The sequence below is a fragment of the Carassius gibelio genome, chromosome B19 (genome assembly GCF_023724105.1).
Source record: "Carassius gibelio isolate Cgi1373 ecotype wild population from Czech Republic chromosome B19, carGib1.2-hapl.c, whole genome shotgun sequence".
Taxonomy (NCBI): Eukaryota; Metazoa; Chordata; class Actinopteri; order Cypriniformes; family Cyprinidae; genus Carassius; species Carassius gibelio.
This window is the reverse complement of record NC_068414.1, coordinates 25,150,580-25,168,190: the sequence shown is the minus strand read 5'-3', so window position 1 is coordinate 25,168,190 and position 17,611 is coordinate 25,150,580. Positions and strand designations below refer to the sequence as shown.

General features: G+C 39.4%; 2 protein-coding genes across 6 annotated transcripts; both read left to right on the top strand.

Moving 5' to 3' along the window:
- Window positions 1–65: 65 nt before the first annotated feature.
- On the top strand, window positions 66–11,649 carry LOC127978516 (claspin). 4 transcript variants are annotated; one of them, XM_052583215.1, is made up of 24 exons: window positions 66–200; window positions 1,354–1,465; window positions 1,639–1,982; window positions 2,080–2,244; window positions 2,332–2,388; window positions 2,470–2,542; window positions 2,899–3,001; window positions 3,099–3,601; window positions 3,683–3,871; window positions 3,972–4,126; window positions 4,268–4,461; window positions 4,537–4,589; window positions 4,740–4,924; window positions 5,174–5,699; window positions 5,783–5,843; window positions 5,954–6,035; window positions 6,692–6,813; window positions 7,004–7,165; window positions 7,481–7,602; window positions 7,751–7,878; window positions 7,959–8,076; window positions 10,589–10,665; window positions 10,847–11,008; window positions 11,331–11,649. In XM_052583215.1, the coding sequence occupies exons 2-24, from the start codon at window positions 1,405–1,407 to the stop codon at window positions 11,445–11,447; spliced, it is 3,759 nt and encodes a 1,252-aa protein (XP_052439175.1). In that variant the 5' UTR covers window positions 66–200; window positions 1,354–1,404; the 3' UTR covers window positions 11,448–11,649. The 4 variants fall into 4 exon arrangements, with proteins under 4 accessions (XP_052439175.1, XP_052439176.1, XP_052439173.1 ...); XM_052583216.1 differs by having other exon boundaries at window positions 140–285; XM_052583213.1 differs by lacking the exon at window positions 66–200 and adding an exon at window positions 560–825.
- Window positions 11,650–13,259: 1,610 nt separating this feature from the next.
- LOC127978515 (UPF0500 protein C1orf216) lies at window positions 13,260–15,583 on the top strand. Of its 2 annotated transcripts, none has more exons than XM_052583212.1 (2): window positions 13,260–13,418; window positions 14,236–15,583. In XM_052583212.1, exon 2 carries the CDS (start codon window positions 14,264–14,266, stop codon window positions 15,257–15,259), a length of 996 nt encoding a protein of 331 aa, XP_052439172.1. In that variant the 5' UTR covers window positions 13,260–13,418; window positions 14,236–14,263; the 3' UTR covers window positions 15,260–15,583. The 2 variants fall into 2 exon arrangements, with proteins under 2 accessions (XP_052439172.1, XP_052439171.1); XM_052583211.1 differs by having other exon boundaries at window positions 13,402–13,551.
- The last annotated feature ends 2,028 nt before the right edge of the window (window positions 15,584–17,611 follow it).

Genomic DNA, 17,611 nt, shown 5'->3' with positions numbered 1-17,611 from the left:
GAGACGCGGAATTCGGTTGGTGGACGCGCACATTGACACACACATGAAAAATGATAAAGGTTTGGGCGAAGTACACGGATACACACACAGTTTTGCCAGTTGCGGGTAGCATTACATAATTTCATTTGAGCAACGGCTCATGGCACTAAAATTAATGCAGTTCAGTTCAGGGAAAATCCGCGCGCACACTCATTTCAGTTGTAAGTGCTATTTTACACGTGGGTTGATTAATGGCAAATCAGCTGTGGATGGTCAAAGGTTTAATCATTGACAAGAACTCAAAAGGTTGTGAATGTTTTTATTTTTATTTCTCTTTACGCGTTATCTTAACAGTTTACATGAAGCATACTGAAAGTTACTGCGTATTTTATTATAGAAATATCCTGCCCCCATGTGGCAACTTGCATTATTTGCTGGAACTCTGTCGTTGTCCATTTACAGTCAGCATTGACCAATCCGACGCGTTATTGGTGTTCCAGCTCTGACCGTTCTGTCCAATCAGCACAGCCCAAAAGCGCCTAACAACCGTTCATCCAATAGCGATGCTCGAAAAGAATGACGGAGAAAGTTAAAGAAAAGCGCTCGAGCCTAGGGCGCGAAGGGTGAAGTTTTAATCGTTTACCAACATCGGGCGGGAGATGGATGTATACATTTTGGCATTGTAAAAATTACCTTTACATTTAGATTTGATGACATTTTGGATAAAAGAGTGCGTTTTTAACATTAATACAGCTTTGGAGTGCCTGCATCGTGCGATTGATTAAGTTTCGTACCGAATAACACTCGAGACACAACCTTAAGATGAGCTCTCTTCTGTCTGAGCGGGTAACGTATCAGAGCAAAATAACAATATATTGCTTCCAAGATACATGTAAATGACTACATATGTTGAACACATACCAGTTGACAACTAATTCGCCCAACAGGTGATAAAGATTTTGAATTAATTCATCAGGTTATTTGTGTTTAGCTAACCAGCTTAGCTGTTCATTTTGTCTTTTGTCATGTAAGTTAACGTTAAGGCCAGATGAACTGTGCACACTGTATTTGCTCTTTTATTTTAATTGTTGCCAATGTCGAATTACTTTTTATCATATTCTATTCTAAGTTAGTGTTTACAACAAAAAAAGAATAATAATTACGGTTTAGGTTACTTTCTAGTTATAATGTAACGTTAGTTCTCGTAAAAGGTGTGTAACGTTAGTCACAATGCGACTAAAAATAATATTTGTATTCTCTTGTGTTTACAAAAGCACGTGATTAATTAACTTAAACTAGTTTTATTTTTTTGCAATGGAAGTCTGTCAAATAAGTATTAACATGCATACCGAATGTAACGTAATTATTTTATAGCCTGTAGATCTGGCTGAGGCGGAAACAGCTGCAAGTGATTCAGATAGTGGAATGGGCTCACCAAGGCAGGAGCCTGTGATTGACACCAACATGGTCACTGAAGACCAACAAGGTTAGTTGAATAAGATCTTCTTCTTTTTAATGGTGGAAAAGCAACTATTTGAGAATTTGATTCATTTATATATGTTGGTGAATGAGCAAAAGGAATGCTTTTGACACTTCTGAACAGTGGCACCTAAAATATATTGCGGGATGACCGATCCTTTTTCAACCATTATGTTTCAGAGTCAGATGAAGATATCATGGTTAGTCGGAAGGGCCGCTCTCGGAAGGCACTGCAGGACAGTGACAGCGATGGGGAGCAGGAAGAGACTGGGATGGCAAATGCTCTGGTCCTGTCAGAGTCCTGCGATGAGGAAACAAATACTAATGAGACCGAAAGCATTAAAAAAAAGCGAGGAAAACGAGTACCCCGTATCTTAATGGACAGTGATGAGAGTGAGCCAGAGAAAGTGGAAGTCCAAGTCAACCCAAAAGAAGCAAAGAAAAAGAGGGAGAAGTCACAGAGACGCAAAGAAAAAGAGAAACGCAACATTGCCCTTGTAAAACGACTGAAAGAAAAAACAGAGGTGGGTGCTTGGAACATTTAAAAACTAGCCGTTTCAGAATTATTTGACTTAATCACTTTTGTTTGATTTTTTTTTTTTGTCTCTCTCTCATTTTAAGGAGGCCCTTCCAATCAAAGCATTTAATGACAGTGGCTGTTTGCTCGGAGACTCTGATCTATTTGACGCCCAGTTAGAGGAAGACTCTGAACCACAATTGGAAGGTGAAGAGGAAGAGTCTCTAGATGCTATCCGATCAGCTGTGAAAAAGAAGGCCAAACACAAAGTAAACACAGACTTTTGCTTTGACTGTCTGAAGTCACCACATGATTTGAATCTGTTATGGTTACTTTTTATTATTATTTATCTCTAGCCTCAACCGTCTGAGTTCAGTGGAGATGAGGAACATGAGAACAGGTCACCACGCAAGGTGAGATTCTTTTTTATTATAGTGATATGGTCTCATTGATTGTGTTAATTGTGTATAATAAAATCACTGACTTGTTTTTAGGAGAGGAAAGCAGCAAAAGCTAGCAAGGAGGCACTCAAGCAGCTTCACAGTGAGAGTCAGAGACTTGTGCGAGGTCAGTCATCTGCTAGGCTCACTAAAGGCGCTTTTCTACTACATGCTACAGCACGGTACTGTTCACTTTTGGTTGGGTTTCCACAGGGTACAGTACCTAGTTTTTTATTTAATACCACCTCCAAGTGAAACGTACCGTTCCCAAAACATGACGTGTAAAAACGGTGCTGATCACAGATTGGTCGGAAAGGAATGTCACTACCTGCTTCACTGAACTTGAAGTTTTAGATTTTGCAAGCACATGATAACTTTATAAATATATGCATCTCCAAACGTGTGGTGTAGATGGGGTAAATATCACTTCAGGATAATATAAAAAAACGTTCTCTAACACTTGTCTTTTTTATACATTTGCAGAGTCTATGCTCAATCTTCCATATTATATGCCAGAGCCCAAAAGTATTGACCAGTTCTTCAAGAGAAAACCTCGTCCTGAGGGTGGTGCAATGGCTTTGCTCAAGTATGAGTTCAAGTCTATCACTAATGAACTAACTGATCTCCTGTATATTTTCATACAGTAGAATTTACCAGTGTAATCTTTTCCACTTGTCCTTAAGGTCTGCCAAGTACCAGGCTTGTATTTTAGAGCGCACTACACAGCCACTTTCAGATCAAACCACAAGATCTCTGCACATGCCAGAGCAGCACTCAAGCCCTCCAAAAGAATCATCTCTGGGTAACCAGTCCTCCACCACATCCCTACCTCTAGAAGACACCGCTACCAGCACTCATCAGGACAATCTGACAAATGATAGCAACCCACAGACCTCAAGTGAAGCAGAAGTAGAACATGATATAAGCAATGACAAACCCAACCCTATGGGTCAAGAGAAAGAAACTCCCACTGAGCAAGAAACTGAAGAAGCCAAACACTCAGACAAGGACCAAGAAGAGCAACGGGTCTCAGTTGATCAGGCTCAGCCTGCTGCTCAGATGCTCAAACCTCGCAAGGATAAACTAGCCAGATTAAGAGAGCTTGGTCTAGATCCTCCTCCTGTAGCAAAGTTGTGTGCAGATGATGGGGCTTTTGTCCAGTTGGAGCCACCTCAGGAAAACCCTGGTGAGAGTTTTGGGTCATCACTTTTTAAATGTTCTTCACCCTTTTCCACAAATAGTAATTGATTTTGTGTGTGTATTATAGCTCTGAAAGCACTACAGGAACGCTTCATGAAGCACATCCAACCTGCTCCTCGCCCTAAAAGGGAGCGCACATTGCAGCTTAATGTGGTGAGGAAAGACACCGCCCCCTCAGGACAGGAAGAACTACGCTCTGAATCAATCACAGTAACTGTTAATGAGGGAGAAGATGAGCCTGCAAATGTCAAACCAGGTACAATCACTATTTTTACCACAGTGCTTTGATTTCCAGGTATGGGTGCTCTTATAATGCGTTTCATTTTTATTATTGTTCATTGCTTATATCTTTGTAGGTGAGAAACTGGTACTGTTGAAGTCTCGCTTGCAACAAGCCATGGCCATCCGCAGGAAGGAGGAGAGAGAGCGCAGAGCTGCTCTGCATCGACTTGACAATGAGGATTGTGAGGAAGAAGAGGAAGCAGAGATGACAGAGTCAGAGGATGAAGAGGTACTAAAAATTGGCGTTCCTTTAGGATTGGTCAATGTTTTAGAATCTTTTTTCTTCCAGATTCCAATACTCTTTCACATGACTTTCCTCATTTTATAGTCATCAATTTTATTTTATTTTTCCATTCCTTTTTTTTTTTAGGGTGTTGATGAATTGTTGGGTGGTGGTGATGATGAAGTGGAGGAGGGAGAAGACACTGTGGACAAAGAGGAAGGTGAAGATGAAGTTTCAGTAAAGACATGCCCTTCCCCTGGCTTCAAAAGTCCCTCTCCAACTCCAGCATACACTGATGGAACATTGATGCTGTTTGCTGGCAACTCCTGTTCCCGCACAGGGTATGTGCATGTTTCCTAATTGGGCTGCAACACACTTTCTGTGTCCATACTAACTGAATGTCATCTTCTGTTCAGGGATGGTGTAAGGAGATTAGGAGCAGCTGGCCATGAAGCCGACAATAAAATGGGTGAGTGCATATGGATTTTACATACTTTTACCATTTCCTATTTAAAACAATAAGTTGTTATACCTGTTGCTTTAACAACTGGTCACTTTTTTTAGTATTGGTAGTATAAAATAAATGTGAAATCAGACTGAATTTTCCTTCTTTTCACAGAGGAGGATGACACCCTTTCATTGGCTAAGGACAGCAGTCATAATAGTAGCTTTGAGCTAATGGGCTCAATGATCCCATCATACCAGCCAGTAAATAGAGCTGTAGGAAGAGGACTGTCCAACACTGCATTCCGCTCTCCATCTCCCTGCCTCTTCAGATCCAGCTTCCTCGGCTCTGCTTCAAAGGTGAGGGTCTCTTGGAACTCCTGAAATGAAGTTTGTTTGCAACATTTTTTCAAAATCTCACAGCATTTTACCACTGTTCCAGTCGTTTCAACAGCCTTGCAAGGGGAAAAAAAATCTCCCCATACAAATCTTCACTGAATGTAACAAACGCGTCTTCCTGATCTTAAAAACACATTACAAGGTTTGCCAGTTTAGTAAGTAAATGATCTGTTAAATCAGTAAATAAAGAGACCCTAAATATTTTTTCAGAGCTCTGGTAAGATGTCCGAACCCTCCCTCTGCCTCCCTGTGGAGGATTCTCAAGACCTTTATGCTCCCTCTTCCCCGAGTGAGTCCGCCCTCCCTGCGGCTGGGGACTCCCAGGGTCGCTTCTCACTGGAGGAGGACACCCACTCCCAGCTCCTGGATGCCGATGGCTTCTTAAACGTCGGTCCCCGTGGTTTGCCTAGCCGTTCCCACAAACGGCAGCTTATACTAGACAGTCTGGATGAAAACGCCATGGATGCTAACATGGGTGAGCTCCTAGGGCTCTGCTCTGGGGGCTTCAGAACAGGGCAGACCCAGCCAGGGGCTACTCAGCCTGCAGCAGAAGATGAGCTTCTGGGTCTGTGCTCTGGAGCTTTTTCCACACAGCCTGAAGAGCCAGTCGTCAAGCCTATGGAGAAGAACAAGACCTTGGAGCCAGAAGCGCAACGAGGTGAGAGTCAGGGCAGCTCGGAGGCAGACATGGACCAGCTGCTGGCACTCTGCTCTGGAAAGTTCACAGGAAGCCCGTGTAAGTCTTGTTATTTATACTGAGGGTTAAAAGGACACTTGTTAAGTGTTGTAGGTAACAAATGCTATCTAACCTGTTTCTAGCTGCTTCGTCGCTGCGCTCAGTCTCGAGTCCTGCCTTTGAAAAGCCATCTGAAATGAACAGGTACTAAGCTATAATCAATGTGCATGGATTCATTGCATATCCTTAAATTATAGTTTGTATTTTATTGTTCCAAAGACTAAATTCTTTATACCCTCATACTGTCCCCATAGGAACAAGAACATAATAGAGGAAGAGGATGAAGGTGACTGTGAGTTCCGGCTCCTGTCAGATGTAGACAGCCTCAGTGAAAAGGTACTCGGCAGATAAAAGAACTTTGAAAACATTTGGGGTTTCTATCGACTGGAAAAAATGAGGGGAAAAGAAACCTGTAGCGTATTGTTCTGCCTGCACAACAAAAATCATACCAGCCACGGCTGCAGCTTCTCACTGACAACATAACGGCACAAAAAAAAATTCCACATTAATTTATTAATTTAATTTCACTCATACCAACCTCTGAGCCTCATTAAATGTCTGAAACTTTAGGGGTGTTCTGTGCACCCTCTGTCGTACAAATTATTTTTGTATTAAAACTAATTTCATATGATTGGTTACTTATTTGTCTTATTCTACTTCTTATTACATTGTTTAAATGGAAATATAAAAGTTTATAAACATAATTTTTTTAACTTGATAGATGGAATGATCCCATTGCAAAGGTAAAAAGAAAATGCCTGTCACATGTCGCCTCGTATTAGGTGGCTAGAACTTTTGATTATTGATCAGAAGGTGCTCCTAAATTTAAGTTAGGACAAGCACTCCTAAAGAGAAAAGTAAGAATGGAGTCATGTGTATCAGCATATTAGATGAGAGTGAGAGTTATTAATTATATAATTTTGATTATTGGGTGCACTAACCCTTTAACTCCTGTTCATTGCTTAGTGCTGTAAACATTTTTTTAATTTAAGGATGAAAATGAGGACAAATCAGATGCTGAAGAAGAAGAAACTGAGAATGAAGAAGAGGAGGAGGACGAGCAGGAAGAGGAAAGGGAAGCGGTCTTTGGACGACGCACTGGCAAAAAGAAAATGTATGCCTATTTTTGTTTTTCAGCACAATCTAAGTTGTGTAAGTTTTTGTTATGAACAATCAAGTTGTTTAAAACCATTTTAGTGTGGAAGAGATTGGGAATTGCTGCTTAATGAATAGATTTCATCTTATGTGAAAGTGATTTTATGTGTGTGTATTGATATCTGTAAATGTTATTTGTGTCCCAACAGCCGTTTAGCAGAGTTTGTGGAGTCCGAGGCAGAGTTGTCTGGCAGTGATGTGGGCAGTGAGGATGAGGATGATTGTGGTGGTGATGAATACGAGGAGGAGGAGATACAGGAAGATTTACCATCAGATGAGGAATTAATGGATCAAGTTAACAAGATTCACATGTAAGAAATGTTACCTTAATCCTCCTGACTTGCTCTTTTACTAGGTGGTGGAACAGGTGAGAACTTGCAAAAGCAGCTGAAATGCTTGCTGGTAGCTTTGCATTTTACAGTTGTCTGCTGCTAAAAATTGTTGTAATATTAGTGTGCCACATGGGGGAGCCAACCTTTTTATCAAAGCTGCTTAGCTGTGTACTTCTGTCATGCCATGTGATCAATTAACTCCGTATGTGTTATAAATGACTTAAATCTGGCTGCTTTTGTAAACAGTCTTAGTCTTTCACTTGAAACATGAGGCTCATTATATTCTTCCTACAGGAAGCAGGTCTTGGATGATGATAAGCGAAGACTGCGGCTGTATCAGGAGCGTTACCTCGCTGATGGGGATCTGCATTCTGATGGACCTGGACGAGCTCGCCGTTTCCGCTGGAAAAACATTGGTGAGTTCAGATTGTGATCTGGATCCCACCCCTCAGTAAACTGATGTTGAAGAGTGTTTCTTGACAGTGCTTGTAGCAGCTAAATGGAGTAGATGTAGTAGAGTCTGACCTCTATTCATGTAGTTTTTTTTCTGTTTATTTTGTCCAGATGATAACTTTGAGTTTGGTGGAATGGGTCCTGATGGAGACGAGGAAGAGGAAGATGAAGAAATCGATCAACTGGAGTTGCGAAGACGTAAAGAACGGCTAGAAAGGGAACAGTGGATAAGAGAACAGGTGTGTGTGTGTGTGTGTAAGAAAATAAATGCTGTGTTTATGCTTGTGTGCTTGTGTCTGACTTGAATCCTGTTCTTTAGACTGAAGCTCAGGCCAAAAAGGGAGAGGATGCAGATGATGAGGAAAAGATTGAAGAGGAGGACAGTCAATTTATGAAGCTAGCTAAGAAGCTTACTGCTAAGACCCTTCAAAAGAAAGGTACCGACATGCACTGAGATTGTAAAGATTGCAGAATAACTATGCACTAATTCAGGTGTTCTGACAGTATTAAGGACTAGTGTTGTCACGGTACTAAAAGTTCAGTATTCGCTAGGGATGCACGATCATGATTTTTCTTGGCCGATTCCGATTTTTTTACGAGCAAACTGTCCGTTTCCGATTTTTGTTTATCTTTTAAGCAACAAACAAAAAAGAAGGAAAGTGTGCATAAACAAGATGTTTATTTGTTATTCAATAGGCCAAACTGGCTTTTGGCTATTGAAAACAATAACCGTAACCATCTGAAATTAATAGCAGTAACTGCACAGTAAGTAGACTACATTCAATACATACACAGATGGTACAGACTTCAGCATTTAGCTTTTGTTTTTTAATTGGGTTGAAACTACATAGAACTGGCCTTAAATTAAAAGATTAACTGTTACCATATGAAATTAAAGGCAACAGCTGCATAGTTCTACACTCCAAACAACACATACATTCAATAACATGTTTCTTAATCAGCATTCAGTATTTGTTTTAGTTTTTACATTTGGTTTAAAAAAAAAAAAAAAAAAAAAAAAAAAGCTTTACCAGTGAGAATGAAAAAAGTATGCTATATAAGTAAATTATTCCAAAATGTTAAAATCAAATAATGTTGGTGCGAATAAAACAGATGCAAAGTGTTTCATTCGTCCAAAAAAAAAGAATAAAAAGAATTAGGGTAATGATTCACATATATTTTTTTTTTTAACTTGAGCCAATGAAAAATAAATAACTGTTGTCTCCAGTTAAAAAAATTATATAGATGTGAATCATTACCCATAAATGTTTTAATTGGATGAATGAAAGACTTTTTCACTAAGTCGATGTATTTTTAAGGTAAAATAAAAAATAATCCTCCTATACAGAACTGACATTCACTTCTGTCTTTTCAAAAGTGTATGCAGGTTTTACTTGTTGAATATATATAGATAGATAGATAGATATATAGAAATATATATATATATATATATATATATATATATATATATATATATATATATATATATAGAAATATATATAGAAATATATATATATATATATATATATATAGAAATATATATATATATATATATATATATATAGAAATATATATATATATATATATATATATATATAGAAATATATATATATATATATATAGAAATATATATATATAGAAATATATATCTATATCTATATATATATATATATATATATATATATATATATATATATATATATATCTATCTATCTATCTATCTATCTATCTATCTATCTATCTATCTATCTATATAAAAGCATTTCAGTTTTGTCAGTTTAGTCCGTTTCGTCTCTCATCCCACACGTGAGAAGTTGATCTGACCATCTTTTCACTGTCTACTACTCGTGTGCAGGGCGCGGACCGGTACAGTATACGCTCGCGCAGCTTTAGTGCGTGCAGAAAAGGTGCTCTTATTTGAGCGCCAGTACAACAACGCTTCCTGCTATCTGTGCCTCAGACATGTAGCTCGGCACTTCCAGCGCTGATCGGCTGCCCGTGTCCTGTGCAGAGATTTCGAAATACTTCCACACAAATTACATGATAGCGAATGATTTCAATGTAGTCTGTGCACTCGGCCGCACTTGCGGAAAAATCGGCCAGAAAAATGAAAAAAACCAGTTCTGATTTATGGCCGGTCAACCGGTGCATCCCTAGTATTCGGTACCGATACCAGTGAAAATCCATGGTTCTCTGTACCAATTTCAGTACCAAAGCAAAAAATATGCTAATTAAAAAAAAAAACCTTTTTATCACTAAAAATAAAACCAATGGCATTCTTTATACTTATTTACAATTGTGTTTAAGGTTTTTATACAACTAATATAATTATGAAAAACGGTACATACATTCTGCTAAATAATAGTAATATTTCTAGCACAACGTCTTTATGTAAAAATTTACTTTATTTTGATGGGTTTCATGGAAGTGACATGATTTATGTATTTATGTCCTCATTGAGACGGCAGATGCTGAAATTACTGCAAGCTTCATGCACTTCAGTCTATGTAGTAAACAAACCATTCATTCATTCATTCACCCAGAGATGCACAGAACATGGTGGCTTAACATTTACAAATACCTGTCCATATGGAGATTTGATTTGATTGATTTGATTAATTAATGCTGACTTTGACAAATTCCATGACTGTCCATATTAAAATGTACGTTTCATTTTCATGACTGGATTTTGATTTCCGTCCGCGTTTTCTGCTTCGGAAATCATAGCGCTGTATGCGTCAACAACCAGGTTGACCTGTACTCTGTACCACCGGTACTTACAGAAACCTTGTACCTTTACGTTTTCATTTTTCTAGTACCGACTTGGTACCGCAGTACCGGGTCTTTTGACAACACTATTTAGGACTGAAGTGCTGATGAAGTATTTGTTTGCCCAATGATGGACTTTTTTCTCCTGGATACACTTCTAAAACTATCACCTGTTTACAGACTCTTCAGCTGCTCCTTTGCAAGAGAGGGCGGCTCCCAATACCAACCAATTCCAAAAGCCATTTCAGCCCACTGTGGTCAGTATCCACAGCACATTCCCTCATGCTGTTCTCTACTTCCTGTGCAAATTTTTGTTTATTAGTGTTGATTTTTTCTAGCATTTGTAATAGCAATTCCTCTGTCAACTCGTTTAAATGGCTTTTAAGAGGAAGTGCTGTCACATATTTGTAATCTTTTGACTTGTACTTTTATTTCCAGGTCAAGAGAGGCTCATTACTCAGTCAGCCTCGAGCAGTGTTGCAAAAGTTAGCCAGCATCTCTGACAGCAATCCCTTGGCCCCTCGTAACTCACGAGGTTTCCTCTTCCAAACCCTGTCACCAGAAAAAGAGCCACCTGCATCAGGGGGACCCAGAAAACAGGTACTTTGTTTGATCATTAAGTTTTTCCATATTTACATTTTTGCAAGGATATTTTACTATGGATTTAGAATAACATTAAGTAGAACCAAAAGAAATTCTGATTGGTCCCTTGGTGCATTTTTTTTTTTTTATGTAGTTATTAGTTCTACCACCGGATGGAGCTGTAGTCCTAGAATATTTGTTAATAAGACACCACAATTTGAGGTGTCTAATTACTTCACCACTCAAGATAAACGTTTTATTGTAAAATTATAGCTTTTAAAAACATCTATTAGACATTTGTTGTTAAGTATGAGTAAAAATGAGTAAATTAACTTTGCAGATTAAGAAAAGAGGACAGATGGACTCTATTAGCCCTGCTGCTAAGCGGCCATGTCTTGGGAACTCCATCAAACCTACAGGACCACCACGAAGTATTTTCAGCTATCTGGAAAACTGAAGTTGCTTCCACACTTCCCAGTGTTACTAACAATACATAATTATATTTTTGTCCCATTTTCCATACTAAATGCTATGATGTTGAAAGTTTGGCATGTTTTAGACTATTTGTATGTTGTATCATGTAAATATGTGATTTCACTTAAGTGGTGTAATTTTATTTGTTTTTATAAAATAGTGTATTAAAGTGTATTTTAAAATCATTACTTGCTATTTGCATTTTTAATGCCAAGATTTTTTTCTTTTTAACTTGCTCAAACAGATACCAAGAAATTTGTCTGGGTATGCTTCGGTTTACTGTGTTTTTGTAAGGGATTAATCCAGCTCCTTTCTGGAGTTGGAATTTCTTTTATGTAATTAAGATCAACCTTGCTCCAGGCTGAGAATACCGAGATCATTCTCTGAAGCCGCTGGATAATTTTGAGTTCATTTGTAACATGCGATTTTTAAGCGAGTTTGGTTGCAGCAACATGTTGAGCCTCCGCATCACTCATTTCGTTTTAACCAATGGTCCCAAAAAGACATGCTCTTTTGAAGATAATTGACCTTGTCAAAAAGAAAACTAATTCCATGTTGCCTGCAAAGGCATGTAGTATGTGTGTGTGTATTAATATATGGAGAGCTTCTGGGCAACTGGTTGAATGTGCAGTAGCTGCCATACTGGATCTGAGTGGTGGCTTTTGACAGCAGTGCCAGGGGTGAGTTCCTCTGGGCTCTGTCACTGCTCAAACCGCCGGGATGGGAGACGTGCAACTGAACTGAGGGAAATGGGTCATAACTGCAGGCTGCTCGCATCCAAACAAGTGCTTCGGTTTTCTGGCAACAGCACGTTTTTACTGCAAGTTATCATGTATGTGTGGGACACAATCCAGCTTTTTCATTATTATTTAGTGGCATAAACTTGTCTAACCCATAGTGTTTTACAGGTTATATGTTTTTGAACTCATGCAGCAAGTGTTAAAGCTCATTTTACGAGGCAACTTCAAGCATCTCTTGTCTCTTGCTCTCATCTTCATTCCCGTTCCTTCCCCAGATTGTTTGCTTGATGTAGATGATTTTCCATGTGACGAAGCCGCAGGCAAACTTTTTATTTGATGTATTTTTCATGTGTTAAGGCTCTTATTGAGAGATTGAAGGGGGAGAGAGTAGAGACAGCCTGAAGGTGCACACTTGAATGGGGATGTTGTTGGACAGAGTGAGGGGGGCGGGAGGGGGGAGAGAAGAGTTCTTTTCTGTCGCCAGCAATTGCTTGTCATGGGGTAAGGAGGGAATGTACTTACTGAGTCTGTCTGATGTGAAAGCACCAAAACACAGTCACACAGTGCCTTATGATAAGCCATCACAGACCTTCAACAACAAAACTGCAGGCCCATTAAAAGGTATAAACCTGGTTGTAAAATAGTAGTCCTTAATTATTTTTATTTTTTATTACATTGAGTGTATTTTACACTTTGTATGACTTGAGTTTTAAGGTTTTTGTTGCAAAAAAAAAAATAATTTCTGCAATCTAGTGTAAATCAAATTATAGTCTAGAGCCTTTCGTACAGCTAGCTAATGGTAAAACGGGTTTCTGTAATGCATTTAATAATCTAATAATTAAATGGTACGTATATTTTATGTATGGCCAGAATTTATAACAATGAGAAGTAAATATATTTTAAAACCTATGACTTTTATGTGTGTTGACCTCTTTTTAGAGGGTTCAATCCTTAATTTAGAGCCCCCTCATATGTTCAAGACTTGAATTAGTTTTCCCACACTATTTTCCACTAATTTCACCGGTTTCCGTCTTATGTGGTCCCTTCCCAGTTTAGGAAGTGAGTCATAGCCCAGTGGTCCGTTGCAGTACACGGGAAAAGAGAGCGGATGGGAGGGAGGTAAACCTCGCTAGAGAGGCTCTGTCGGAGGAGGAGGAGGGAAAACAGGGAGGACACTGGATCTTATTCGCGGACGAAAAAACAGACAACAAACCGTAAGACAATGCCCTCTAATAATTGATTCTCAGATGTTATTGTCAATCAGCCATTTATGTAACGGCTAAATAAAATTGGAGGAGGTTTAGGCGTTCCGCGTTCCCGGACGAGCGAGCGAAGCGGAGAGATGGGGTGAGACTAGCGTAACGCCGCTCGCTCTTACGTAATCCAACCTGTTTATCTGGATTCTATATAGATATATTTTTTTTTCTTGGTTCTTGCGATTGACTCTTGCTAATTATCTAAATCCGCGCTAACATTTATTTTGATAACGTCTGTGCTCGTTAGGCGGCCAGTCGAGCATCGAGCTCCAAAAAATGCGTTCGATTGGTGGTTTAATTTTTATTGATTTCCTTCGTGCATCGTATAAATTTATTTAACGCGGCCCTGGACTACTTGAATTTAACTTGATTTTATGTCCTCAATCATTGTATTATTTGGGCCTCAGGCGTGCACCCCTGAATCGCTGGTTCTTCAGCACCACAGCGCTGTCACGCTGAATGATTGACAGGGCCCCGAAGTTATTACGTGGACTATATCTGTGAGAGGAGGACATCTGAATATTTCATGTCACCGAAATGGAGAACATGCCGTGGAATTGCACCAATGAATATTTGATGTATTATTTTATCCATTATTAGCGAGGGATTTTAGCCACAGAGATTATTTACAGTGTGTTAGTGGCCTTTCAGCACTTTTCTGTTTTGTCTGAAAGTATATTCACAGGCAAAATATAATGTATTACTTGGCTTTTGCATCCTATAAAGACTCTTCTGTCAAACCACTAACTTTTTTTCTTATCTCCCCTTTTCAAAGAGCGAGTGTATCTCAAACAAAACTGAAAATGCTTCAGCAAGATCGGGTTATGAACCCTGTCCTTGGAAGTCAAGCTGTAGTTGGACCACAGTCAACTCTGCGCAACCATACCAACAGTCAGAAGAGATGCGAGAAAGATGGTAACTTTAACTTATTGGGGCAGGATGATGACCCCATGACAGGAGATGAAAATCGCAACCGGGTGCGTCCAAGGGCTTTGGGCCGTGATCTGCCCCTTTCTGCCAGCCACTATGGACCTGGACCTGGACCCCTCTCCCCCTTGTCTCGTCTGCCATGCTGGAGCCCTTTGGAGCCTCTTCCAGAGATTGAAAGCGGTGACGATATGGGAGGTAGAGTGCCTCCAGATGGTGCAGAAGAAGGCAAGGTTGATGAAGAGATGAGGAGAGTGACAGATGATGAAAAGGAGAAGGCATTGGGAGAGAGTGAGAAAGTGGAGGACCTTCTGGATGATGACGAAGAAGAGGAGGATGATGTGATAGACTGGGCTGACAGTGATGAAGAGTTTGAATTCAGTTACAGGTCCGAAAGCTCTTCCCTACTCAGCACAGAGAGTGTAGACATCGGGAGTGCAGGGGCCCACAATTCCATCTGGGATCAAATCTGCAGAGAACGTCCAATGGCAGACAATGGGAATGCAACTGTGGACACCCTGAAAAACCAAAACCACGTGGATAAAACGGCAGAGCGACGTCGAGAGAGCCTGGAGGGTGCGGATACAGTTGAAGTCAGCTCTTCGGACTCCGACACCGACCCCTGTTCTGAGCTGCCGGAACTTATGGAGGCTGTTTGGACGCTACAGGACCGAGAGAGGTTTAAGGCACAGGAGATGGAGAAGCATCAAGTCCAACTGACTATGTATCGTCGCCTGGCCCTTATTCGGTGGGTTCGCACCTTACAAAACCGTGTCCAGGAGCAGCAGAACCGGCTCCAGTCCAGTTTCGACATCATTCTTACGCATAGGAAAGAACTTCTGCGCATGGGCGCTGCCACCACTGCCCGATAACAGACAATCTAAGAAATGTCATGAGACCAGCTGATGACTATTAACATGTGAAAAGTAATCTTTGTTCATCTTGTTCTTTTGAATCAAATTACCTTCTGGGTCTCTGAACCATTTCGCCCTATAATGTTCCATAATGCTAAACTTTTTATCACTATTATAAATGGGGTTTAAAGTTCTCCACAACATCACCTTGCACTGTGCCCATGTGGTTACTGATGTCTCTGAACTCCTCCAACCTGATATGTTTTTAAAAATGTCATATAAATGTTTTTGTTTGGTATAAAATACATTATATTTCACAATAAATGCACAATGTGTCCTTTTTTTGAAGAGTAGTACATTGCAAAAAATATTCTGTTGACCTAAAAATGCAGTTCTTACAGTAACATCTACATTATTTTACATTTAAATTAAATATATTATTGTGTTGAGTAGATCAGTTTTTTTTTACACCAGTTATAAATATTTTTTGAAGTCAGATCAGGTTGAATTATTCTTTAGGGTAAAAACAGCACATGCTCACTTGATCACATTTCCAGCCAGTGTGTAAAAACAATTCAGACAAATTTAGTACTGACACATTATATAACAATATTTGGCAGTTCTTATGTTCTAAGGCTTGATATTGCTTCAACATTATATATTCAAGACCCTCTCTTGACCTTTAATGACAGTGCTTTCTTTTAAGAACCACATAGTGTTCAATTGTTTCTCCTTATCACACAGAAAAGGTGCTGGGTGAGAGTTATAAATCAAAGTGGCCTACATTAATCTAAATAGTACGGGCTCTATGTATCTTGTTGCCCCGGGCTGAGAGCGTCTGGCCTTTCTCTGTGTATGCATGTGTCTCGAGTGTTTACGGAGATACCAGTGTTTTCCCTATAATCCAGAGTCAAAGCAGAGCTGCAGGGTAAGAGTTGCACTGGTTCTTTGTCCCTGAGGGAGATTGGACCGAGTGCGCCTCGGGGCACCTGGTCCAATCCGGCCGGTGAGCAGCCCGCAGGTCCAGGCAGACTCGGCAGCCAAAAGCCCGGGGCGAAATGAGGGATAATCCCAGAGAATTTTTACTACTAACCGTGTGCGCTTATCACACTCTTTTGCGACTGTATTGAAGAATTAACATGTTTAATGATTTGGTTTGTCGTCTTTGGCTCAATGTCACACTACCAAAAGTGCGAGCTAAGAGAATTACTAACACGTCTTTGAAAGCGTTTTTGTCTCGGAGCACAAGTGTTGCGAGAATTAACCAGATACAAAATGCTAAAGAAAGCGCGCGTTTTACAAGGGATAACATTTCTCATTTAACGAACAACGACAGCTCATTTACGTATAGGCAGCACATTTGCGAAAAAAGGGAAATAATTTATAATTTTAGAATAGTGTTTTCTTTCTGAAATCTTTCGAGGGTTACGTGCGCAACTCAGTTTTTTTGGCGCTTCTCTCAAAGTTTGCTAACAGTCAACTTTTCTGAAAACGTTTTAAACACTTACACAGCACTTAAAGTTTTTGTGCTTTCTGTAAGGTTAATAATGATATATATCGATGAACTCTCAGGGAAAGGCTAACATAAAACTCTTGCTTGAATTACTGTAGCCATAGTAACTTTTTCAGGTAAAAGTTCATCTGTGAGTTACAGTCCATACTTTTAGGCCCTATCTAAATTAGAGTGATTTCTTGAACACTATGTTAAAACTTAATAAGTTTCTGTAATAAGTAGCTAATTTAAGATCCATTCATTCTTATTTTGACTTTCGTTGTTTCCTTATAAGGAATACATAGCCTAAGCAATATTCTCCCAAAAATGAAAATTCTGTCATTTTCTTAGCCTAGCCTTAAACTATTCCAGTAATTTTCTTTCTTCTGCAGAACACAAAAGAAGATATTTTGAATAATGTGGGTAATGCTTATTGACTTCCATTTCCCCCGATATATTTTAAGTCTCAAATTCTCAAAATATAGATTCTATTTTCCACAGCAGGGAAAATATACAGCATACATCTTGGGTTGAGTAAATCATGACAGAATTTTCATTTTTGAGTGATGCTTTCCCTTTTTTGGGGATCGACTTTGACTAATCATCCGTTTTAGGAAAACCCTTAACTAATATATTAGAAACTGTCCCTTGTTATTCAGTGTTAGGCCTATTCCTTTTATCCTGCTTTTAAGGCCCCTGGGATGACTCTGGGAGGAAAAGAAGTGGTGGGATGTGATCATGATAGTTCAGGCTTTTTTTCTTTTTCTTTTTTTTTATGTGACTAGGTGTGTCTTCACACAGAAAGCATTAAAAAATAAAATAAAAAATAAGTTAAAAGCCACACTGTATAATGTAGGCAGTGGGACAGACTGCTGAGT